Genomic DNA, 27,632 nt, shown 5'->3' on the forward strand with positions numbered 1-27,632 from the left:
AATTTGAGCTCTGTGCTACTTGGAAAAAAAAGAAAAGAAAAAAAACAGAAACAAAGAAAGAAAGAAAAAAAAAACAGAAAGAAAGAAAGAAAGAAAGAAAGAAGAGAAGGGTTTTTCTTTTGTTGTTTTTCCTCTCCTTGTGATCCTTCCTTGCTGCAGCTTAGTGACTTCGTTTGTGTCCAGGCTCGCATCTCTAGCACGTACTAGCCTAGGACCAGCACAATAACGTCGTTGAGCGTTTGTTCAATTTGCTTGCAACTAACGTGGTTCTAGTACTTCCTTGCTTCAGCCCACCTATAGCTCCATATATTTCGACTACAGCTTGACAGGTCCTGTTGTTGCGGCACCGATATACTTCATTCCACGGTTGCAAACTTGTTGGTAGCCGTCCCTCCTGTTGAGCAAGGTAAGAATTGGTAAGAGCTTGTGTAACGGGTTGAGAGTGAGCGCCTTGCAGTAGCTACATCCTAATAGCTGTAGGGTTTTTATTTCTTCACCTGTTTTCTTGTTGCCTTTGTTTGTCTAACCATGACAGGATCAGAGGATAGTCAAAATATGCCACATTCTCCCCGCACCAAGGGCATCATACAACATTTTGAAAAGCTAGTGAAGGGGCACGTCGAGGGGCTCGATGATGATTTGCAGGTGACGAATGAGAAGATTGGGCAGTTGGAGGCCACGCAGCTTGCCACCAACACCAAGCTTACAGGGCTGGAGACGTCAGTCGCTCGTATTGACAAAAGCCTTGCTGCTATTTTGAGGCGCTTTGATGAGATGCACGCCAAAAACACTAATGGACATGATGGAGATAACAACACGGATGAGCGTGTCGAGGACAATTGGGATGCTGATACTGAACAAGATGACCCAGATGCTCATGATCGCCGACGACTACGCAATAATCGCAGAGGTATGGGTGGTTATCGACGACGCGAGGTACATAATAATGATGATGCTTTCAGTAAGATAAAATTTAAGATACCTCCTTTTGATGGTAAATATGATCCTGATGCGTATATTACTTGGGAAATTGTTGTTGATCAAAAGTTTGCATGTCATGAGTTTCCTGAAAATACACGTGTTAGGGCTGCTACTAGTGAGTTCACTGATTTTGCTTCTGTTTGGTGGATAGAACATGGCAAGAAAAATCCTAATAACATGCCACAAACATGGGATGCTTTGAAACGGGTCATGCGAGCTAGATTTGTTCCTTCTTACTATGCACGTGATCTTTTAAATAGGTTGCAACAATTGAGACAGGGTGCTAAAAGTGTAGAAGAATATTATCAGGAGTTACAAATGGGTATGCTGCGTTGTAACTTAGAGGAGGGTGAGGAACCTGCTATGGCTAGATTTTTGGGTGGTTTAAACCGTGAAATTCAGGACATCCTTGCTTATAAAGATTATACTAACGTAACCCGTTTGTTTCATCTTGCTTGTAAAGCTGAAAGGGAAGTGCAGGGGCAACGTGCTAGTACCAAGACTAATATTTCTGCAGGAAAATCTACATCATGGCAGCCGTGTACGACTACTTCTTTGACCGGACGTGCACCTCCACCCGCTCACTCTCCGAGTCGGCCGGCACCACCATCTCTGTCCAGCGACAAGCAACGTGCTCCTCCCACAAATTCAGCAACCAAGACTGCCCAGAAACCAGCCACTAGTACCACTTCGGTTGCATCCACGGGTAGAACAAGAGATGTTCAGTGCCATCGATGCAAGGGCTTTGGACACGTGCAGCGTGACTATCCTAGCAAGCGTGTTTTGGTTGTCAAAGAAGATGGTGGGTATTCCTCTGCTAGTGATTTTGATGAAGATACACTTGGTTTGCTTGCTACTGACCATGCAGGTAGTGAGGAACAACCAGAAGAAGAGATTGGTGCAGAGGATGCAGATCATTATGAGAGCCTCATTGTGCAGCGTGTGCTTAGCGCACAAATGGAGAAGGCGGAGCAAAATCAGCGGCATACACTGTTCCAAACAAAGTGTGTCATTAAAGAGCGTTCGTGCCGTTTGATAATTGATGGAGGTAGCTGCAACAACTTGGCTAGCAGCGATATGGTGGAGAAGCTTGCACTTGCAACCAAACCGCACCCACATCCATATCATATTCGATGGCTCAACAATAGCGGTAAGGTTAAGGTAACGAGACTGGTGCGAATTAATTTTGCTATTGGATCATATCATGACGTTGTTGAATGTGATGTTGTGCCTATGGAAGCTTGTCATATTCTGCTAGGTAGACCATGGCAATTTGATACGGATTGTATGCATCATGGTAGATCAAATCAGTATTCTCTCATACACCATGATAAGAAAATTGTTTTGCTTCCTATGTCTCCTGAAGCTATTGTACGTGATGATGTTGCTAAAGCTAAGAAAACTAAAACCGAGAGCAAAAAAAATGTCAAATCTGTTAGTAGTAAGAAAGATGAGATCAGATTGAAAGGACATTGCTTGCTTGCTACTAAATCTGATATTAATGAATTGGTTGCTTCCACTTCTGTTGCCTATGCTTTGGTATGCAAGGATGCTTTGATTTCGGTTCACGACATGCAGCATTCTTTGCCTCCTGTTGTTGCTAACATTTTGCAGGAGTATGCTGATGTGTTTCCAAGTGAGATCCCAGCGGGGCTGCCACCGATACGAGGGATTGAGCACCAAATTGATCTTATTCCTGGTGCATCTTTGCCAAACCGTGCGCCATACAGGACAAATCCGGAAGAAACGAAAGAAATTCAGCGACAAGTGCAAGAACTACTCGACAAAGGTTATGTGCGTGAGTCTCTTAGTCCTTGTGCTGTTCCGGTTATTTTAGTGCCTAAGAAAGATGGAACATGGCATATGTGTGTTGATTGTAGAGCTATCAATAATATAACCATTCGATATCGACACCCTATTCCACAATTGGATGACATGCTTGATGAACTTAGTGGTGCTGTTGTGTTTTCCAAAGTTGATTTGCGTAGTGGGTACCACCAGATTCGTATGAAATTAGGAGATGAATGGAAAACTGCTTTTAAAACTAAATTTGGTTTATATGAGTGGTTAGTCATGCCTTTTGGGTTAGCTAATGCACCTAGTACTTTCATGAGATTAATGAACGAGGTTCTTCGTGCTTTCATTGGAAAATTTGTTGTGGTCTATTTTGATGATATATTGATTTATAGCAAATCTATGGATGACCACCTTGATCACTTACGTGCTGTTTTTAATGCTTTACGAGATGCGCGTTTATTTGGTAACCTTGAGAAGTGCACCTTTTGCACCGATCGAGTGTCTTTTCTTGGTTATGTTGTGACTCCACAGGGAATTGAGGTTGATCAAGCTAAGGTAGAAGCTATACAGGGATGGCCTGTACCGAAGACTATCACGCAAGTGCGGAGTTTCCTAGGACTTGCTGGTTTCTATCACCGTTTTGTGAAGGACTTCAGCACCATTGCTGCACCATTGAATGAGCTCACGAAGAAGGGAGTGCCTTTTAGTTGGGGCAAAGTACAAGAAAACTCCTTCAACATGCTGAAAGATAAGTTGACACATGCACCCCTCCTCCAACTCCCTGATTTTAATAAGACTTTTGAGCTTGAATGTGATGCTAGTGGAATTGGATTGGGTGGTGTTTTGTTACAAGAAGGCAAACCTGTTGCATATTTTAGTGAAAAATTGAGCGGGCCTGTTCTGAATTATTCTACTTATGATAAGGAATTGTATGCTCTTGTTCGCACATTAGAAACATGGCAGCATTATTTGTGGCCCAAAGAATTTGTTATTCATTCTGATCATGAATCTTTGAAACATATTCGTAGTCAAGGACATCTGAACCGTAGACATGCTAAGTGGGTTGAATTTATTGAATCTTTTCCTTATTTTATTAAGCACAAGAAAGGGAAAGAGAATGTTATTGCTGATGCTTTGTCTAGGAGATATACTTTGCTGAATCAACTTGATTACAAAATCTTTGGATTAGAAACAATTAAAGACCAATATGTTAATGATGCTGATTTTAAAGATGTGTTGCTGCATGGCAAAGATGGAAAAGGATGGAACAAATTCATCGTTAGTGATGGTTTTGTGTTTAGAGCTAACAAGCTATGCATTCCAGCTAGCTCCGTTCGTTTGTTATTGCTACAGGAAGCGCATGGAGGTGGCTTGATGGGGCATTTTGGAGTGAAGAAAACGGAGGACGTCATTTCTTTTGGCCAAAGATGAGAAGAGATGTGCAGAGGTTTGTTGCTCGTTGCACGACTTGCCAAAAGGCTAAGTCACGATTAAATCCACACGGTTTGTATTTGCCTCTACCTGTTCCTAGTGCTCCTTGGGAAGATATTTCTATGGATTTTGTGTTGGGTTTGCCAAGGACTAGGAAGGGCCGTGATAGTGTGTTTGTGGTTGTTGATAGATTTTCTAAAATGGCACATTTCATACCATGTCATAAAACTGATGATGCTACCCATATTGCTGATTTGTTCTTTCGAGAAATTGTTCGTTTGCATGGTGTGCCCAACACCATTGTTTCTGATCGTGATGCTAAATTTCTTAGTCATTTTTGGAAGACTTTATGGGGAAAACTAGGAACTAAACTTTTATTTTCTACTACATGTCATCCCCAAACTGATGGTCAAACTGAAGTTGTCAATAGAACTTTGTCTACTATGTTACGGGCTATTTTAAAAAAGAACATTAAGATGTGGGAAGATTGTTTGCCTCACATTGAATTTGCTTATAATCGTTCGCTGCATTCTACTACAAAGATGTGCCCATTTCAGATTGTATATGGTTTCTTGCCTCGTGCTCCTATTGATTTGATGCCTTTGCCATCTTCTGAAAAATTAAATTTTGATGCTACTAAGCGTGCTGAATTGATGTTAAAACTGCATGAAACAACTAAAGAAAACATAGAGCGTATGAATGCTAAATATAAGTTTGCTGGTGATAAAGGTAGAAAGGAACTAATATTTGAACCTGGTGACTTAGTTTGGTTGCACTTGAGAAAGGATAGGTTTCCTGAATTGCGAAAGTCTAAATTGATGCCTCGGGCTGATGGACCCTTTAAAGTCTTGGAGAAAGTTAATGATAATGCATATAAGCTCGATCTGCCTGCCGATTTTGGGGTTAGTCCCATATTTAACATTACAGATTTGAAGCCATATTTGGGAGAAGAAGAAGAGCTTGAGTCGAGGACGACTCAAATGCAAGAAGGGGAGGATGATGAGGACATCAACACCAACGATACATCCACACCTACACAAGTACCAGTTTCTGGTCCGATAACTCGCGCCCGTGCTCATCAACTTAATCATCAAGTAAGTTCACTCTTGAGTTCCTGTCCATCCTATTTAGACCATGGAGACGCGTGCACTCTTGTTTTGGTTAGGAATCATGGAGAAGACCGAAAGGGAAACGGACTCGCGCAGGCTGGATTCGGACTCCAGGACAGTACCAACTTGTGATGGTCACCACGGTCGCATACGGACACGGATTGGGGCGTTCAAGTACTTCACGGATTTGTTATGAAGTCTATTTTCATATGGATCTGGACTCAAGTCTATATCTGGTCCTAGGCGGTCGCAATGACCAATTTACTACCGATCGGTTTTCTGGTGCTGCGTCACCTTATTTTGGCCCAATGGGCCGTGTATCAAGTTGGGTCCATTAGGGACATGTCCTAGGGTTGGAGCACGACCCCAACACCCTCCTGGTCGTCCTCCTAGGCATTAATAAGGATTAGAGCCGCCACAAACAGATTGGGTTTTGTTTAGATCAAGTTTAGCTCTCGCTACTTGCCTGTAAGCGCGCGTGCTGGATCAGCCGCCCGTCTTGCTGTCTTCGGAACCCCACCTTATTGAGATTGAGTTGGAAACCTTCATCTTCATCTAGTAAATTCAGTACTTGTTATACTTGTTCTTGCTAGTTCTTTGATTGCTTGCAGGACGAGTGCCCTAGTGGCCGGGTGACGCGCTCCACAAGATCGCGGCAGCCATTGGAGGTGGTGTATCGGTTGCTAAGGCGCAGCTTGGAAGGCTGTAGTCGGGCCGTGAACGTCGTCTCCATCCACCAATCGAGTTATCCACGCCTCTCTCATCGAAAGATCGGGAATCAACCCTAGCGGGTTCATATCAGTGGGCTTGGGATAGCGGCGAGAATGTCCGGCGGTATTCCGGCGGCAGCAGTGCTTCTTGTGGATCACAAGCAAGCTCTTGAGCAGCACTGAAAGGAGTGGCTGGTGGATTGGGGAAAGGTGGTGTTTGAGCAGAGAGGAGAGTTCCTCAGACTTAGGTGGTGGCGCTGTGAGCACGAACAGGGAGTAAGAGAGAGGGCAGCTAGGGCAAAGGGGAACTCCGGCGGGGCTTCGGCATCCCATTTTATAGCGGCGCGGAAGTGATAAGGGGGAGCGGCGTGAAGGTCGGGGAAGAAACGATGGAGTGCTCTGCCGGGGCGGCGATTGAGCGACGAGGGCGGTGGAGTAGGACTTCGGGGATGACACCGGCGGTCATTGGGCACTGACATCAGGGCAGCGCAGGCGCGGGTTTGCCGGTGGTTGAGATTTGGCGGAGGTGGGCGTCGTCGTGCGGTGGATCTGATGGAAGTGATCGGGAAAATGGCGCTAGGAACGAGGGCGCACAGGTGAGAAGACAGGCGGTTGCAGTCGCGCGGGCGAGCGCGGAGCACCAGATTGTCGGGGCGGCTTCTGACAAGGCGGGAAAAGGAGCTGTCGCTGCCGCGGTCTGGGTTGGCGGGGGAGGAATCGTCGCGTAGCGAGGACCGAGGCGGCGCGACTGTGGAGAGGTGACAGAAAAGATGGGCGGCATCGGGCTCTACAGCCGGGATCTGGTGATGTGATGATGGGCACGGGCGGCGAGGTGCTGCAGAAAGGGTGGCAGAGGAGCTTCTGCCGCAATTGGGGAAGGGGGCGCGAGAATCCATCCGGTCGTGGCCGGCGACGAGGTGGAGCGGCAGGCGTCGGAGGAGTTGAGCCACGCGGCTGGGGAACTCTGAAGCGGGCATGCAACTCGAGTGCGCCTGTCGCGGGAGATTTGGGGGAAAGATCTCGTGGGTCCACCGGTCTGTCTTGGTGGTCCACAGCTCAGAACGAAGGGAGGTGTTGTGGGAGGACTTAGAAAGATCCAACGGTGGGTTGGGGGTCGGCGGGGTCGGAACTGGGGAAAACACGGCGAGGGGTCGAATTGAAGGGGTCGGGAGTTCTGGAGGTTGAGCAAACAACCTTGGTAAACTGAGACAGGTGATCAGGGACTCGGATTAAGATTAACGCGAAGGAGTTTTATCCAAGGCCGTTACAGCCTACCCCCCTTAAGAAGAATCTCATCCCAAGATTCGGATGTAGAAGTAACCGGTCGGGGTGTGTAGCCTTTACCTCCTTGGCTGGAAAGAAAACTGGGGAAGTGCTTGTTCAAGTACTCTTCTGTTTCCCACGTTGCTTCATCCTCCGTGTGGTTCCTCCAGAGGATCTTGTACATTTTGATCACTTGGCGTCGGGTATGCCTCTCTTTCTGGTCAAGGATCTTGGCCGGATACTCTGCATAGGTTAGGTTAGGCTCGATTTGAAGCTGCTCCTGTTCTAAGATCTCAGTTGGAACTTGGACACATTTCTTCAGCTGAGACACGTGGAAAACGTCGTGTATGGCCGATAGCTGTTCTGGGAGTTGGATCCGATAGGCCACGGGTCCACAAATTTCCACAACTACATATGGGCCAATGTAACGGGGAGCCAGTTTCCCTTTTACTCCAAACCGTTGCACTCCTTTGGTTGGGGAAACTCGAAGATACACATGATCACCAATGTCAAACTGTAGGCGCCTTCTTTGCCTGTCGGATTAACTCTTCTGTCGAGATTGGGCAGCCTTGAGATTTCCTTGAATCACCTTCACTTGTTCTTCGGCTTCTACCACTAAGTCAGGGCCATAAATTTGTCTCTCTCCCACTTGGGACCAGTTCAATGGTGTCCAGCATCTCCGTCCGTACAATGCTTCAAACGGTGCCATCTTCAAACTGGCTTGGTAGCTGTTGTTGTAGGAGAACTCCGCCAATGGCAGGCACTTGTCCTAGTTTCTATCATAGTGGATGACACAAGCTCTTAACATGTCTTCAAGGATCTGATTGACTCTTTCAGTTTGACCGTCGGTTTGAGGATGATAGGTTGAGCTACGGATGAGTTTGGTGCCCATGGATGCTTGTAGCTGTTCCCAAAAGCGTGCTACAAACTGAATTCCTCGATCAGAGATGATGGTCTTAGGCACACCGTGTAGGGAAACTATGCGGTCGAGGTACAGCTCTGCATACTGCTTGACTGTGTGGGTGGTGTGGACAGGAAGGAAGTGGGCGGTCTTGGTCAGACGGTCCACTATAACCCAAATGGAATCATGTCGCTGCGATGAAAGAGGCAGTCCAACAATGAAATCCATGCTGACATCCTCCCATTTCCAAGAGGGAATAGGTAGGGGCTGTAAAGTACCTGCTACCTTTAGATGACTGGCCTTGACATGTTGGCAGGTGTCACACTCTGAAACGTACCGGGCAATTTCCTGTTTCATTCCGCTCCACCAGAAAGTTTGGCGTAGATCATGGTACATCTTGTTGCTGCCTGGGTGGATGGAGAACTTGGAGAGATGAGCTTCATCTAGGATCTGCTTCCTCAAGTTGGGGTCGGCGGGTACAACCAGTTGGTTTCCATAATATACTTTTCCAGTTTCATCCTGCCGAAACTACTTATATCCTTCATCTTTCAAGGAAATCTTCCTGGTGATCCGCATTACTTCCTCATCCTCCACTTGTGCTGACCTTATTTGGTCTTCTAAAATAGAGTCAAGGGCGATGTGGCCGAGGGTTCCATGGGAAACAATTTCCAAACTGAGTTTTCCCATCTCATGATACAAGGTTTCGGTGAAGGTTGTTGCCAACAAGTAGTTGCAACAGGGCTTGCGGCTAAGAGCGTCGGCCACCACATTAGCCTTGCTGGGGTGATAGTGTACTTCCAAATCATAATCCTTTATCAACTCTAACCATCTTCTTTGGCGCATGTTGAGGTCGGCTTGGGTGAAGATATACTTGAGGCTCTTGTGGTCGGTGTAGATGTTGCAGCGGGTGCCCATCAGATAATGTCTCCATATCTTTAAGGCATGGATCACTGCTGCCAACTCAAGATCATGGGTTGGGTAGTTCAGCTCATGAGGTCGTAACGCTCGTGAGGCATAGGCAATGACTCGGTTGTCTTGCATAAGAACACACCCAAGTCCAGTGCCAGAGGCGTCACAGTACACGTCAAACAACCTAGAGGGGTCGGGTTGGGCCAAAACTGGGGCTGTGGTCAGCAAGCGCTTCAAGGTTTTGAAGGCTTGTTCACACTTGTCGTTCCACACAAATCTGACATCTTTCTTCAACAGCTCTGTCATTGGCTTAGCTATCTTGGAGAAGTCCGGTATGAAACGTCGATAGTAGCCTGCCAGTCCAAGGAAACTTCGGATCTGGTGCACTGAGGTAGGAGGCTTCCAGTCCATAACTTCCTGTACCTTGCTGGGGTCGACGGCTATGCCATTCTTAGAGATAGTATGTCCCAAGAATTTGACACTATCCAACCAGAATTCACATTTGGAGAACTTGGCATAGAGCTGATGATCTCTCAGCCGTTGGAGAACTACGCGAAGATGGTTGGCATGTTCTTCTTCGCTCTTCGAGTACACCAGGATAGCATCAATGAACACCACTACAAACTTGTCCAACTCGGGCATGAACACCGAGTTCATAAGGTACATGAAGTATGCGGGTGCATTGGTGAGCCCAAAAGACATGACCAGGTACTCGTAGAGTCCATATCTTGTGGAGAAGGCAGTCTTAGGGATGTCACATGGTCGGATCTTGATTTGGTGATAACCTGAACGAAGATCGATTTTGGAGAACACTCTAGCTCCAGCTAACTAATCAAACAAGACATCAATGCGGGGGAGTGGGTACTTGTTCTTGATAGTCACCGCATTGAGAGGTCGGTAGTCTACACACATGCGTAGACTGCCATCCTTCTTCTTCACAATCAGGACCGGGCAACCCCAGGGTGATGCACTGGGTCGGATGAAACCTTTTTCCAACAGATCATGCAACTGGGTCTTTAACTCAGCTAGCTCAGCTGGTGGCATCCAATAGGGCCTTTTGGAGATGGGGGCGGTGCCGGGGATCAACTCTATGGCAAACTCCACATCTCTATCAGGCGGCATGCCGGGCAAGTACTCTAGGAACACATCAGGGTACTCAGAGACAACAGGGAGGCTTTCTAGCCGGGCTTGTGATAGAGGGTACGCACAGGGGAATGCGGACTTAGGAGGGTTCAAGAACAGGGTAGAACTGCCATAAAAGGGTGAGTTGATGTGGAGGGTTCGAGCGGCTGGGTCTAGAACCACTTGGTGTCTGGTCATCCAATCCATTCCAAGAATGATATCTATTCCTTCCAGGTCAAGGAGGATAAGATTTTCCTTAAAAAGGTTTTGGCCTAGCTGAATAGGCACATTGACACTCATCCTATCAGATGTGATTATTCCACCCGGGGTGGATATTCTAAAAGACCCTCTGGTTTGGCAGTCTTGTAACCCACACTTGTCACGGGTCTTTCGCCCGATAAAACTATGTGAAGCTCCCGAGTCAAACAAAACCAAAGCTGAAAAACTATGAATCAGAAAGGTACCCGTCATTATCGGCGCACCTTCAGGAAGCTCTACTGCGTGGGTGAAGTTCAGTCGACCTTGGCGAACTTGCACCTTGGGCCTCTTTCCTTTGTTGGGCGTTGCATTGCTCTGCCCTGGGCGCGGGCTCTGATTTCTGGGGCAATCCTTGGCGAAATGCCCCACATCGCCGCACGCAAAACAGCGGTTACCCGTTGCAGGGCGTGGGGGTGGCGGCAGGGCCTCTGGTTGGAAACCAGGAAAATGGGGCGCTGCTGCTGGCGGGGGTCGGGCAATCCACCTTCCTGACTGCTGGGGTCGGCTGGGCGCCTGTGGTGGAACCATTCTGAAATGCTGCGCAGGTGGGCTGGGCGTTGGTAGTGGGGCTTTCCTCTTCCTCTCCGCTGCCAGAGCCTTCATGCAGTCCTCTTGGGAGATGGCCAGGTTGACCAACTCATTGTACGTATCCACCCTTATCGGGTTTAACCTTTCTCTGAGCTCCAAGCTCAGCCCTCTGCGGAATCTGTCCCACTTCTTCTCGTCGGTGTCCGCGTGATATCCAACATAACGACACAGATCGTTGAAGGCTTGTGCGTAGTGTAACACATCTCGGTTTCCTTGGTGAAGAGCCAGGAATTCATTGAGCTTGCGCTCCAGGAGACCCTTCGGAATGTGGTGCGCTCTGAACGCAGTCTTGAACTCGTTCCAGCTGATGACATGGTCTGCTGGCAACATGGCGTGGTAGTGATCCCACCATAGCCGAGCGGAACCACGTAACTGCTAGGCTGCAAACCGAGCCTTATTGTGATCGGGGCACTGGGCGGTGAGAAGCTCGAACTTGGATTCGATGGTGCGAACCTAGGCGTCTACATTGAGCGGGTCTTGGGTCTTCTGGAACAATGGGGGCTGCGTCCCCAAAAAGTCTTCATAACGAGCAACATGAGGTTGCTGCTGAGCCCTTCCACCATGGGGTTGCTGCTGTTGTTGCCCTTGTACCAGATGTCTCAGCAGCTCGGTCTGAGCCGCTAAGATTGCCTCTAGTGGAGACGGGGGTGGAGGTGGGGGAAGATCCTGTCTTTGCTCGCTGCTGCCGGGCACAGAGCCAGATCTGGTGCGATGCGCCATCTGCAAGAGTTAACGTTCCATTAAATTCATAATCTTAGAATTGAGTGACTTGGCATAGTTAATCTAAAGAAGAGCTTTTCCGAGCAAGGTTGCTTTTGAGGAGGGTGACTTGGCAGATTTTTAGCTTATGTCGCATGCACGGCCTACCTCGTTCTTAACCAAAACAACTGCCAAAACTTGGTCTTACGCGGTTAGTGCCGGTGGCAAGACAACCAGTACGTCTCTCCTTATAATAACTAGTCAGTTCTAGCAACGTCTCCTAAGCGAACGCGGTTAGTGTACCTGCAGAAAACACGACCACATGAACCTTTCATGCCAGCACCCACGAAAGCGTTCCCAAACATTACCGTTCACTATAGGAATGGCACCCATGCGTTCAAGGCTGCATGGACAGTACTCAACCGTGGAAATAGGTCCCCTTTGAATGGAACCGTATAACCCTTCGCATACTCGTGATGCGGATTCAGCGCACGTATAATAGACGTGGCGAACAACCGTGATGATAGGCTCGTTGGAATCGAACCGCACCAAACATATAGAACCTGCGCACGTATGACAAACGTGGGTGAAACAACCGCGATGATAGGGTCCTTTGAATAGAACTCCCTATAATCCCTCGCATACTCGTGATGCGGAACTCGGCACACGTATGATAAACGTGGCGAAGTGCTGGAAGGGTTAGCAAGATAACCAATTAAATATTAGCCACCTAAAAACAACCCCAAAATCCCCTAGGGCCTCTCGTACTAAAGTCATCCTTAACGATCGTACGAGATATTTTTCAAAGAGTTTCTTGCAACTTTTATCTTTTAAAGAGGTGTGTAAGGGCCTATTATGTTCTCTGTCTTGCTAAACCGGCTCTGGTACCAGCTGTGGCGGATCCACTTCAGATTTTCTTGATTAGTCATGATTAAGCCGCCTGATATGCGACTCTCATGCCTTAACCAAGTAAACACGAAGTGCCGTCGGATTTCATCCGATTTAACCACTTGAACAGGACCGAATAGCAAACTCACATGTAGGTGAGCGGTTCCAAAGAAAACAAAAAGTCCACTGAGTTAACAAATTAACCGTTTGGTTTGGCCATAAAACAACATCAGAGTTTACAAGGTTCAGAAGAAAAACAACAGAGGTAAAACAACGCACGGAAGCTACTTCGTCGGGGTCGGACATCCCTGGTGAGGCCAACCGGGACGTCAGCGGTCCCTCTCCTCGCTGTTCGAGGAGGGATCCCACTCAACCGTCCAACCCGGAGGGAGTTAGGGCGGCCAAGTGCCAACAGAGGCCGCAACTTCACCTGAAAAAGAAGAGCCGCAACAAGGCTGAGCTACTAAGCTCAACAAGACTTAACCGACAGGGAGTACGCTACTCCACCACTTCTAAACATGCAAGGCCTTTTTGGCTGAGGGGTTTGTTTGCCAAAAGCGCTAGGTATATCCCTACTTTCAAGTTTTAGCTCAGGTTCTAAGTTCATTATCCGGTCTAAGTTTGCAACCTACTCTAAACAAACATAGAACCAACCAAAGGTATATACATCATCATCAAGACCATGTCATCATCAGATTCCTTTAATTACTCAGGGTGACATAGCGATCAAGCAGTCTCAAACTGTGAGAGGCAGACGAATCAATTCGAGTTTCTTAACCATGCATGGCGAACCTAATCTCACGACATCCGCGCACCACAAGGGTCGCTTCCTGTGTCGGCCGTCCCCATCAATTCCTAGGCGCGTGTCAGGTCCAAACTTCCCTTGGCATGCAATGCTCCACAGTCCTGGTCTCTACCGTAATGTGACCGCACTTGCACCCACATGATGCACCATGGGAACCTCGTTCCAGGAACAGCAGGGGTATAAGCCACGCCCTAGTTCAATCAGGTACTAGGCTTCCCCATCCCATACTAGGTATGAGATTAGTACTTTCAAACACTTGATCACGAACACCACCACTGTCGGGCCTTAGCAAGTTTCATAGACAGACGGGGCGATCAACCGACCACCAAAGAGTTACCCAAAACCCTGCCCCATCCATCGTCCTTATAGTTGCAACAGAAGAGGAAACAACCAACTCCTACAACTCGTGAGTGACAGGGAATCACTCGGCTTTTACCGTTTCCTAGTTAAGCAAGGCATCTACTCGGTCCAACAGCTAGTGATCATATCAAGGGGTCTAAGTCATGCATCTTGTTAGGATACGAGGTAGGCTACGCTAGCGCAAATCAAAAATACTACCGCGTATAACCAGGAAGAACTGCCGTATAAGGATCACGGGATTACCACTCGACGCACTACTCGTGCGGAAGATGTAGATATGCGTCGATGCAGTGAAGACGATCACGTAGTCGTACGTAGTCGATCAACGTAGTCGTATGTAGTCGATCACGTCAATGTTCAGCAGCTCGTCCACGTGCAACAAGATCGCCTCCGGTGCCGCGGCTCGTCGTCGGCTTGTCGTGGCTCGTCGGCGGCTCGTCGACGGCTCGTCCAAGTGCTGCAGGCGCAACACCTCCAAGGTATCCACACGTGCAGGAAGGAAGCGTCGCAAGCCGGACTGCTAGATCCGCGAGTTGCAACAGGCGAGGGCGTGGGAGGCGCGGCAGGTGTGTTTCGCCAAAAGGTGTAAACCCTAGGGCGCCTCCACCCCTCTATTTATAGAGGTTCCTGACGGGCCTCTGGGTCCGAGGCCCATTAGTACTTGTAAACCTAGATCCGAATTGGGCTTCCAGCCCCTTAAGTGTGTGACCCTATGGGTTCGGATACGTATAGACATGGCCCGAGTACTCCTACTCGGCCCAATAGTCGGTAGCGGCCTCTAGCAAGACGTGCCAACTCCTATACGCACACGAAGATCATATCAGATGAACCATCACAACATAATATACATGCTATTCCCTTCGCCTCACGATATTTGGTCTAGCTTCAAGCCGACCGCTCTTTCTCGATCCAGTGATTCGGAATCCCTTTGTAGGTTAACTCTTAACCGTACGTAGCATGGCCATGCATTTTCGGATTCGATCACTCGAGGGGCCCAGAGATATCACTCCCAATCAGAGAGGGGCAAATCCCATCTTGATTTGACTATGTCTCATAGCATGCTTCTTGACAAACCCGAAAGCTACCTTTATAACTACCCTGTTACGGCGTAGCGTTTGATAGCCCCTAAGTAGGTCGATCCACATCTAGAATACATGCGACAATCTCAGGTCTAAGGACAAAGCGTATATGTTGTTTAAAGACAGAACTACTTCTCGTGTTGGGTCAGTCCTAGCACATGTCTCCACATGTGTCCACATTATTAGTTGAACATCTCCATGTCCATGACTTGTGAAACATAGTCATCAACTAATACATGTGCTAGTCTAATATTCATGTGTGTCCTCACATGAACTCCGACTAGGGACAACTTTAGAATAACCATACAAGTAAAGAGTTTCACATACAATTCACATAATTGCAAATCAATTCAAGTAGCCTTTAATGGATATTCAATGAACACAGTATACAAATCATGGATACAAATGGAATATCATCATCTCTATGATTGCCTCTAGGGCATACCTCCAACAGTCTCCCACTTGCACTAGAGTCAATCTAGAAGGTACCTAATACCCATAGCTCTTACATGCGCATCATGCTTAGCCTGCGGGAGTGGTTTTGTCAACGGATCAGAAATGTTCAGATCCGTGTGTATTTTGCATATCTTTATCTCACCCCGGTTAACGAAGTCTTGAATGAGATGAAATCGCCGCATTACGTGTTTGTTCTTCTGGTGGTTCCTTGGCTCCTTTGCTTGCGCAATTGCCCCATTATTATCACAGTAGAGATTCAATGGGCTGGACGCATTCGGGAACACACCAAGTTCAATGAGGAAATTCCTTATCCAAACACATTCCTTCGCAGCTTCCGAAGCCGCGATGTACTCGGCTTCTGTCATGGAATCGGCCACCGTCTCCTGCTTGGAACTCTTCCAACTAACAGCACCACCATTCAGTGTGAACACAAAATCCTGATTGTGACTTTGAATCATCTCTGTCGGTTTGGAAACTAGCATCGGTGTAACCTGTTACAACGAGCTCCTCCTCTCCTCCATAGACGAGGAACATATCTTTAGTCCTTCTCAAGTACTTAAGAATGTTTTTCACCGCTGTCCAGTGACTCTCACCTGGATCAGATTGGTGTCTGCTTGTCATACTTAGCGCATATGAAACATCTGGGCGAGTACTTATCATTGCATACATGATAGATCCAATAGCCGAGGCATATGGCACTCTACTCATGCGATCCCGCTCATCAGCAGTCGAAGGACACTGAGTCTTGCTGAGATGTATGCCATGTGACATAGGCAAGAACCCTTTCTTTGCCTCTTCCATGCTGAACCGCTTCAACACTTTGTCAATGTAAGTATCTTGGCTTAAACCTATAAGCCTTCTCGATCTATCTCTATAGATCTTAATGCCCAGAATATATGCCGCTTCCCCTAAGTCCTTCATCGAAAAACTATTTTTCAGTGAAGTCTTTACAGACTCAAGCATAGGAATGTTATTTCCAATCAGTAATATGTCATCCACATATAAGATTAGAAATACTACAGAGCTCCCACTAACCTTCTTGTAAACACAAGACTCTTCTTCATTCTTGGTGAAGTCAAACCCTTTGACCACTTCATCAAAACGAATGTTCCAACTCCTAGATGCTTGCTTCAATCCATAAATGGATCTCTGAAGCTTGCATACCTTTCTAGCATTTTTCGGATCGACAAAACCCTCGGGTTGTATCATATACACGTCCTCAGCTAGGTTTCCAATCAGGAAAGCTGTCTTGACATCCATCTGTCATATCTCATAATCAAAATATGCAGCTATAGCTAGAATAATCCGAATGGACTTAAGCATCACTACGGGCGAGAAGGTCTCGTCGTAGTCAACTCCTAAACTTGTCGAAAACCTTTTGCGACAAGTCGTGCTTTATAGATGTGAACATTTCCATCCATGTCCTTTTTCTTCTTATAGATCCACTTGCACTCTATGGCTTTAACACCATCAGGCGGGTCAACCAAGATCCAAACTTGATTGTCTCCCATGGACTCTATTTCGGATTGCATGGCACTCTGCCATTTTTCGGAGTCTGGGTCCATCATTGCTTCTGCATATGTCGCAGGCTCATCATTGTCCAACAATAATATTTCCCGCATTTCGCGGAGCCTTGCCGACCTTCGTGGTTGTGGCGGTGCTTCTCTTGCCATGGGTATCTCAACTTGTTCTGCTACGTTAGCATCACTCATTGATTTTTGCCCGATCGGCTCATCTTGAACTTATTCAAGATGCACTGTCTTTCCACTCTTTTCTCCTTTGAGAAACTCTTTCTCTAGGAAAACCCCGTTCCGAGCGACAAACACTTTGCCTTCTGATCGGTTGTAGAAATAATATCCCAAAGTTTCCTTTGGATATCCCACGAAAATGCACTTATCCGACTTGGGTGTGATCTTGTCCGACTGAAGTCGCTTGACAAAGACTTCACATCCCCAAATCTTTAGAAAAGACAAACTAGGAACCTTTCCAGTCCATATCTCATATGGTGTCTTAACTACGGATTTAGATGGTACCCTATTAAGTGTGAAAGCTGCTGTTTCTAGAGCGTATCCCCAAAATGACAACGGTAGGTCCGACTGGCTCATCATTGATCGAACCATGTCTAACAAAGTTCGATTACATCGCTCGGACACACCATTTCTCTAAGGTGTTCCAGGCGGCGTAAGTTGTGGAACAATTCCGCAACTCTTTAGATGATTGCTAAACTCGTGGCTCAAATACTCGCCTCCACGATCAGATTGTAAGGCCTTAATTTTCTTGCCACGCTGATTTTCAACTTCATTCTGAAATTCCTTGAACTTTTCAAAGGTTTCAGACTTGTGCCTCATCAAGTAGACATAGCCATATCTACTAAAATCATCAGTGAAAGTTATGAAGTATTGGAATCCTCCTCTAGCCGTCGTGCTCATTGGTCCGCATACATCACTATGTACGAGTTCCAACAAGTCTACTGCTCTCTCAGGAAATCCTGTGAAAGGCGTCTTGGTCATCTTGCCTAGCAAGCAAGCCTCACATGTCTCGTATGATTCAAAATCAAACGAAGTTAGAAGTCCATCAGAATGGAGCTTCTTCATGCGCTTTTCACTTATATGACCCAAACGACAATGCCACAAGTAGGTAGGACTCAAATCATTAGGCTCAGACCTTTTAGCACTTACATTACAGACAGGTGAACCATCAAGATTTAAAACAAATAATCCATTCACAATGGGTGCAAAAGCCATAAACATATTATTCTTAGAGATCACACAACCATTGTTTTCACTCGCAAATGAATAACTATCCTTCATCAAGCATGAAGGAGACAAAATGTTTCGACTTAAACTAGGAACAAAATAACAATTATTCAACTCCATAATAAATCCTGACGGGAGGTGGAGTTGCATCGTCCCGACGGTCAACGCAGCAACTCTTGCATTATTGCCCACGCGGAAATCAACTTCTCCTCTTTCCACGCTTCTACTTCTTATCATTCCCTGCATCGAATTGCAAATATGAGCAACCGATCCGGTATCAAATACCCAAGAATTAATAATTGTATCAGCGAGAAATATGTTGTCTATAACATTAACAACAAGCGTACCTGAGGTACAAGTTCTCTTACTTCCGCCATTCTTCAAGGAAGCTAGGTACTGCTTGCAGTTTCTCTTCCAGTGACCAAGTTCATGACAGTAAAAGCACTCTTTATCTGGAGCAGGTCCAGGTCCAGCTTTAACCTGGGTGCTGGGTTTGGCTTGGACGTTCCAGCCTTGCCCTTCTTCTTAAAGCTAGGCTTGTTCTGTATAGCCATCACATGGCTGGTACTAGCGCTTTTCTTGATGTCAGCCTCTGCTGTTTTAAGCATGCCACATAGCTCATTCAGACCCTTCTCCGTCCCATGCATATGGTAGTTCGAGATGAAGTTCCCATAGCTAGGCGGAAGAGACGAAAGAATGAAATCAGTGGCCAACTCTTGGCCCAGTGGGAAGCCTAGCTTCTCCAACCGTTGAGTGTAACCAACCATCTTGATTACTTGTGGTCCTACTGCTGCACCTTCTGCTAGCTTGCTCTCAACAAAGGCCTTAGACACATTGAACCTTTCAGTCCTGGCCTGTGTTTGGAACATGTCTCTAAGCGCCATGATCATATCGTGCACCTCATGGTTTGTTTCGAACTGCATCTGCAGCTCGGGTTCCATGCAAGCAAGCATAAGGCAGCTTACTTCGAGGTTAGCATCACATGCTTTCTTGTAAGCATTCTTAGCAGCAGCGGGTGCATCATCAGCGGGTTCTTCTAGTAGTGGGTTCTTTTTTCTCAGCCCTGAGAACAATTCTCAGGTTACGGATCCAATCCGAGTAATTTGTTCCATTCAACTTGTCCTTGTCAAGGACCGAACACAAAGCAAACGGTGTAGTGCTGCTAGGTGCCATTTAATCTACAACAAAGTAATGCAAAATACACTAAGACAAACATATCCATGATAGAGTAAATCACATTAAACTAGTTTAACAGAATCTACTCCCACTAAAATCAATATCCCTCTATTGAAACTTAGTGATTCAGGATCCACAACTAACAAGTCCACTAGTGAGCTTTAGCATCACCGCTAGCAAACAAGGTAGATCGGTAAGCAACTTCTGCTAATCATATCACATATGACTCCTGTTGTTGGGTGACATCTCCATGTCTCGGCGCCCAACCTTTATGCCCCAAGGTCCTTAACCGTTAAGATAACCTTGTTAAGCAAACCAACCCTTATGCGTGTAAGTGTCCGACACAAACCCGTCTAGTCAAGGAAAACTAGTGGCACCCTAATTTCATAGACCCACCACTAATTGTACAAGACATGGGACGGTGCAAGTTTTAGTTGGGAGGGCATACTAACTTAAACTTTGTGAGGGATCGTTCTACTTCTAACATCACAGCATGCAGAAAGTAAAACATAAACAGAATAGCATTCACACAGTTGTGACACAGTATGGCCCGTTTTTCTTATGGTGATCTCCATCTCCATAGAAGCTGTTCACCATGGTGATCTCCATCTCCATGTTCCATGTGCGCCATCCTTCTGGTGATGAGTCCTCCAAGAACTTAGAACATGCTATTACACCTAATAGCTAGTAAAGAAGCTAGTAATGAAGATTACATAGTTGCTTGGATCATCACAGATTGGTACGCAGACCATTAAATACAATAAAGTGACAACACATATGGCTCCTGCCGTGTTGCCGTACGCGCGACACGCAGGTCACGAATGAGTTACACACATGCATCACATACACAAGGGGGCCATACTGATCACAAGATACATACATACATCCTGCAAAACAGAGTTAGGCGCCCTAACGTTCCAAACTTCGGATGCCCGAAACTCCATCTTCCAAGCCGAATTTGGGAATTCTAATCTCGCCAAAAACGGCAAAGCCCTTGAATTTCATGTGTAACTTTTTTTGTAGATCAATTTTCATATAAAATTCGTCCCGATCCGAGATCGTACCGAAAAGTTACGGCTGATTTACCGAAGCATATGCATATGGCAAAAATCCCGACCCCGGCAGTAGATCTCATCTACTATTGCACATCTAATGCGCCTGACGTATGACCCTGAATTTTGATTCGACCAATCATATTGATCTTCGCTCACTGCAACTGGATTTACGTGTATCACTTAACTCCGATGGCGGAAACCGACCGGTAGGAGTATGTCATTACACTACCATTGCAGCAAGGGCACGAAAACAGGACATAAATCAAACGGAAAACTCGCATATCTCCATATGCACACATCCCGAATCCAAAACTAATGCAGCTACGGCTCTGATACCACTGTTGGGATACGAGGTAGGCTACGCTAGCGCAAATCAAAACTTCTACCGCGAATAACCAGGAAGAACTGCCGTATAAGGATCACGGGATTACCACTCGACGCACTACTGGTGCGGAAGATGTAGATATGCGTCGATGCAGTAAAGACGATCACGTAGTCGTACGTAATCGATCAACGTAGTCGTACGTAGTCGATCAACGTAGTCGTACGTAGTCGATAACGTCAACGTTCAGCAGCTCCTCAGCAGCTCGTCCACGTGCAGCAAGATCGCCTCCGGTGCCGCGGCTCGTCGTCCGCTCGTCGTGGCTCGTTGGCGGCTCGTTGACGGCTCATCCAAGTGCTGCAGGCGCAACACCTCCAAGGTATCCACACGTGCAGGGAGGAAGCGTCGCAAGCCGGACTGCTAGATCCGCGAGTTGCAACAGGCGAGGGCGTGGGAGGCGCGGCAGGTGTGTTTCGCCAAAAGGTGTAAAGCCTAGGGCGCCTCCACCCCTCTATTTATAGAGGTTCCTGACGGGCCTCTGGGTCCGAGGCCCATTAGTACTTCTAAACCTAATCCAACTCGAATCAGATCCGAATTGGGCTTCCAGCCCCTTAAGTGTGTGACCCTATGGGTTCGGATACGTATAGACATGGCCCGAGTACTCCTACTCGACCCAATAGTTGGTAGCGGCCTCTAGCAAGACGTGCCAACTCCTATATGCACACGAAGATCATATCAGACGAACCATCACAACATAATATACATGCTATTCCCTTCGCCTCACAATATTTGGTCTAGCTTCAAGCCGACCGCTCTTTCTCGATCCTGTGATTCGGAATCCCTTTGTAGGTTAACTCTTAACCGTACGTAGCATGGCCATGCATTTTCGGATCCGATCACTCGAGGGGCCCAGAGATATCACTCCCAATCAGAGAGGGGCAAATCCCATCTTGATTTGACTATGTCTCATAGCATGCTTCTTGACAAACCCGAAAGCTACCTTTATAACTACCCTGTTACGGCGTAGCGTTTGATAGCCCATAAGTAGGTCAATCCACATCTAGAATACATGCGACAATCTCAGGTCTAAGGACAAAGCGTATATGTTGTTTAAAGAGAGAACTACTTCTCGTGTTGGGTCAGTCCTAGCACATGTCTCCACATGTGTCCACATTATTAGTTCAACATCTCCATGTCCATGACTTGTGAAACATAGTCATCAACTAATACATGTGCTAGTCTAATATTCATGTGTGTCCTCACATGAACTCCGACTAGGGATAACTTTAGAATAACCATACAAGTAAAGAGTTTCACATACAATTCACATAATTGCAAATCAATTCAAGTAGCCTTTAATGGATATTCAATGAACACAATATATAAATCATGGATACAAATGGAATATCATCATCTCTATGATTGCCTCTAGGGCATACCTCCAACACATCTATGGTTTCAAACAACTCCTATACGTAAATGCACAAGCATGCTTAAAGAAGGCATGCGCAAGTTTGGTAAAACACAGGGGATTTATGCATCCGGGGCTTGCCTTCGAACAAGGAGGAGCGAAGCTGCTCTTCTGCTTGGGCGGCTTCGGCTTCTAGAGGCAGGAGCTTGGCTACACCTTCGTCTTCTGGCGCCGGGTGCAGCTCGTAGAAGCCGTCGGCGAGACGTAGCTCTACACGAATGCAATGCATTGGTTAGCATTTAGATGGTTATTTCAACAGCAACACTTGCAAGTTTGAGCCCAGAAACTTGCGGCAAGTTACAGGAGGGTGGGGAGGTTTGCTTGAGTTGGTGGAGATTTAGATATAAGGGTCGGATGGGAAGGAACTTATGATCTGACCCTTAATCTAGAGGAATAGATGTGCTAGGGGTCCTCAGACTTAACGCTAAAGAGTCCCCAAGTTTTACACATACACCCTCGGTTCAAAGAAAAAGATACAGTCGAGCCCTCGGGCGAGGCGGAGAAAGGTCGGCGGAACAGATAGGGTCAGGCGAGACGGAACCGGGGTCGGGCGGATAGGAAGGGTCAGACGAGGCGAACAAGGGTCGGTAGCTTACCTTCATCTTATAGATGAGGCTTGGGGTCGGGAAAGAACAGGCTTGGGCGGAAAGACTAAGGCTTGGGACAGCGGCGAGGATGTCCGGTGGTACTCCGGCGGCGGCGGTGCTTCTTGTGGACCACAAGCAAGCTCTCGTGCAGCACGAGGAGCAGTGGCTGGTGGATTAGGGAAGGTGGTGTTTGAGCGGAGAGGAGAGTTCCTCAGACTTAGGTGGTGGCGCTGTGAGCACGAACAGGGAGCAAGCGGGAGGGCAGCGATGGCGAAGGGGAACTCTGGCAGGGCTCCGACATTCCCTTTTTTAGCTGCGCGGAAGAGAGAAGGGGGAGCGGCGCAAGGACCGGGGAAGAAAAGAGGGAGTGCGCTGCCAGGGTGGCGATTGAGCGACGAGGGCGGTGGAGCAGGACTTCGGGGATGACACCGGCGGTCATTGGGCACCGATGACAGGGCGACGCAGGCGCGGGTTTGCCGGTGGTTGAGACTTGGTGGAGGCGGGTATCGTTGTGCGGTGGATCTGATGGAAGTGACCGGGGAAACGGCGCTAGAAACGAGGGTGCACAGGTGAGAAGACAGGCGGCTGTGGTCGCGCGGCCGAGCGCGGAGCAACAGATTGTCGGGGCGGAGCTTCTGACAAGGCAGAAAAGGAGCTGTCGCTGCCATGGTCTGGGTTGGCGGAGGTGGAATCCTCGCGTAGCGAGGACCGGGGCGGCGCGACTGTGGAGGGGCGACGGAAAAGATGGGCGGCATCGGGCTCTGCAGCCGGTATCTGGCGATGCGATGATGGGCGCGGGCGGTGAGGTGCTGCAGAAAGGGTAGCAGAGGAGCTTCCGCTGCGATTGGGGAAGGGGGCGCGAGAATCCATCCGGTCGTGGCCGGCGAGGAGGTGGAGCGGCGAGCGTCAGAGGAGTTGAGCCACGCGGCTAGGGAACTCTGAAGCGGGCATGCAACTCGAGTGCGCCTGTCATGGGATATCTGGGAGAAAAGATCTCGTGGGTCCACCGTGTTGGAGGTATGCACTAGAGGAGATCATAGAGATGATGATATTCCATTTGTATCCATGATTTATGTTGTGTTCCATGAATATCCATTAAAGGCTACTTGAATTGATTTGCAAATTATGTGAATTATGTGTGAAACTCTTTACTTGTATGGTTATTCTAAAGTTGTCCCTAGTCGGAGTTCATGTGAGGACACACATGAATATTAGACTAGCACATGTATTAGTTGATGACTATGTTTCACAAGTCATGGACATGGAGATGTTGAACTAATAATGTGGAGACATGTGCTAGGACTGACCCAACACGAAAAGTAGTTCTCTCTTTAAACAACATATACGCTTTGTCCTTAGACCTGAGATTGTCGCATGTATTCTAGATGTGGATCGACCTACTTAGGGGCTATCAAACGCTACGCCGTAACAGGGTAGTTATAAAGATAGCTTTCGGGTTTGTCAAGAACCATGCTATGAGACATGGTCAATCAAGATAGGATTTGCCCCTCTCTGATTGAGAGTGATATCTCTAGGCCCCTCGAGTGATCGGATCCAAAAATGCATGGCCATGCTACGTACGGTTAAGAGTTAACCTACAAAGGGATTCCGAATCACAGGATCGAGAAAGAGTGGTCGGCTTGAAGCTAGACCAAATATCGTGAGGCAAAGGGAATAGCATGTATATTATGTTGTGATGGTTCGTCTGATATGATCTTCGTGTGTGTATAGGAGTTGGCACGTCTTGCTAGAGGCCGCTACCGACTATTGGGCCGAGTAGGAGTACTCGGGCCATGTCTATACGTATCCGAACCCATAGGGTCACACACTTAAGGGGCTGGAAGCCCAATTCGGATCTGATCCGAGTTGGATTAGGTTTAGAAGTACTAATGGGCCTCGGACCCAGAGGCCCTAGGGTTTACACCTTTTTGGTGAAACTCATCTGCTGCGCCTCCCACGCCCTCGCCTGTTGCAACTCACGGATCTAGTAGTCCGGCTTGCAACGCTTCCTCCCTGCACGTGTGAATACCTTGGAGGTGTTGCGCCTGCAGCACTTGGACGAGCCGCCGACGAGCCACGACGAGCCGCCGACGAGCCACGACGAGCTGACGATGAGCCGCGGCACGAGGGAGATCTTGCTACACATGGACGAGCTGCTGAGGAGTTGCTGGATGTCGACGTGATTGACTATGTACGACTACGTTGATCAACTTCGCTGCATCGACGTGAATCTACATCTTCCGCACCAGTAGTGCGTCGAGTGGTAATCCCATGATCCTTATACGGCAGTTTTCCTGGTTTACACGGTAGAATTTTTTTAATTTGCGCTAGTGTAGCCTACCTCATATCCCAACACACCGGTCAGTCTCGGTGGTCCACGGCTCAGATTGAAGGGAGGCAGTTTGGGAGGACTTAAGAAAGATCCGGCAGTGGGTTGGGGTCGGCGGGGTCGGAACTGGGGAAAACACGGCGAGGGGTCGGATCACAGGGGTCGGGACCGAACTGGAGGTTGAACACTTAGACTTGGTAAACTGAGATAGGGGATCAGGGACTCGGATTAAGATTAACGCGAAGGATTTTAACCGAGGTCATTACAGGTAGGGCGGCCACAGGCGACGGGCGATGGGGGCGGGGCAGCGACAGGCAGGTAGGCGACGGGCGACGGGGACAGGGCGGCGATGAGCGACGGGGGCGGGACGGCGATGGGCGACGGGGCGGGGCGGCGACGGGCGGCACGGTGACGGGCGACAAGCGGCGGGACGGCCACGGGTGATGGGCGGCACGACGACAGGGGCGGGGCAGCGACAGGCAGCACGGTGAGGCGGCGACGGGCGGCGGGGAGGCGGCGAGCGACAGGTGACGGGGGTGGGGAAATAGTCACGAGTGGGAACTCGGGAGGAATAGAACGAAATGTTTTTTGTGTAACAAGTGGCATTGGTGGGTAATTACCCACCAACTCCACGAGGAGGTTCAAAAGAGGTTGTTTTGGAGTAGCAAAAGAGGTGCTCCAAAACTCCAGTTCCATTTGCACTACAGCTCCATGGAGTTGGCTGCTCCATGGAGTTTTGGAGTTGAGGTGTTTGGCTGGATTTCTTGGTGGAGTTGCTGGAGTTTTGGAGTGGAGCCATGCCAAAGACCCTGTAAGTATATTGTCAACATTAAATTCCACTTCTTATCAGGTTGCGCAAATTCTTCCGGAGCAAACCGTTCACCAATCGACCGATCCTCGAGCAGAGACCATACCAGCAAGCCTTCCAATCGAGGTAAAGAATGTGCCCTTTTACTTGATTCTTTCAATCTTTAACTAAAAACTGACTGATTAGTTTTGGCGCAGGACATCCCGGACACATCGATTGTACCTTCCAAGCAACCATCGGCCGCACGATTTTCAGAGGTAAGATACCTGATACCCATTCTCAGATCCACTTATCCTTTCATGCTCATAGAGACTTTTCCTGTCATTCTCCACGAGGCTGGTCCAAGCACCGCGCCGATTATTGTCGAATCCTCCTCTTCTGATGAACCACTCGCGTCGATTCCTAATATGGGAGCAGCACTCCTGCCAACCCAAGAAGAAGAGATCCGTTTTAAAGAGGTAAGGACTCTCTGTTTTCACCAGCCGATTTCCTACTTCTGACGGCTAAAGCACTTTTTTCCCTTTATTTTTCACAGGAACAAGATACGCCCAACAACAGCCTCTTCTCCTTCGCGGTCACAGTTTCTGATGATGAGGAAGTCGCCTCCTGCCAGATAACTTTGGGCTCCATACCAGAAGAGGTTTGTGCCAAGCTCCAGAACATACGGGCCCTTCTTCAAGACGATATCGGCTGATTGGCGGAAGACGCTTCGCCGATTCGGCGAATATTTAATGAAATCAAAGGTTGAGTCCCAGAGGATGCAGAAGAAGCTCTTGCACCCACGGCATACATTGAGTCGATGCAAATCCTGGTGTTCAAAGCTCTGCAACATATGGCCAATTGCGCCAAGCTGGAGAAAGCGCGCGAAGAAGAGGAGACTTACAAGCGCCAAGCTCAAGAGGTACACCACCGGATCAACACTCTCGAAAACTCCCGTCCAAGCATTGCCAGCGCCATAGATCAATTCAAACGGCGTAGAGCAGAACTCGCCAAGGAGATGGAGCAAGTTGTGAAGGCCATAGCCGCTGAGGAAAAGAAGCTCCAAGACCTCCCGGCCGTCATCACTGATTTAAAACAGGAAAGGCAGACTCTTGCCCACGAGGCCATCCGACTCCACCGCAATATGCTAGAATTTCCCGGATCAGCCGATGACGACCAGCGAATACTAGACTCTGCAAATCAGATCCGCCTGCGGGCGATCGAGGCCATAAATGCCCTTCTTGGATAAATGTACTGAACATTGAATGCTTTTTGAATGTTTCGTAAGGCATTAACGCTTTTAACGTTTCTGTGTGAATACGAATCTGAATGGCTTTTCTCCGCAGCTTTTAACCCAATGATCGTTTGTTTTGAATGACTCCTCCTACCAACCGTTGCTTCTCATCGTCTCCTCCTATAAACACGAGGTCCCGCATCTTCTCCCAGAGGCATTCGCACAACATCCATACACTTGCCCTCTGCTAAACATTTTCAGATGCCTAGCGAGGCATCCGGATGGCCTCTTCCTCCTTCATCAATCAGGTACAAAATCAACCTTTGCACTCTCCGACTGATTTTCATTGTCAACTAACTGCCTATTGTTCCTTCAGCCAAACCGGCTTAGCCCCGGTCTTGAACAGGCTATCGAGATCATGCACTTCGACGCACCGCTGACACAGGCGGACAAAGATCTGATCCAAGCCCATCGCGAAGAACTCAAGGACCACTTCCCCGCCCACATCAAGAAGATCGTGGATAGTATTGAAGCCAACACCTCCAGGAAGCCATCTTAG

General features: G+C 47.9%; 1 protein-coding gene across 1 annotated transcript; it reads left to right on the forward strand.

Moving 5' to 3' along the window:
• Window positions 1-380: 380 nt before the first annotated feature.
• Window positions 381-27,632, forward strand: LOC140222233 (uncharacterized). Its single transcript, XM_072292408.1, has 3 exons — window positions 381-2,986; window positions 26,616-26,761; window positions 27,450-27,632. The coding sequence occupies exons 1-3, from the start codon at window positions 529-531 to the stop codon at window positions 27,630-27,632; spliced, it is 2,787 nt and encodes a 928-aa protein (XP_072148509.1). The 5' UTR covers window positions 381-528.

This window comes from Setaria viridis, chromosome 3 (genome assembly GCF_005286985.2).
Source record: "Setaria viridis chromosome 3, Setaria_viridis_v4.0, whole genome shotgun sequence".
In the NCBI taxonomy this organism is placed as follows: Eukaryota; Viridiplantae; Streptophyta; class Magnoliopsida; order Poales; family Poaceae; genus Setaria; species Setaria viridis.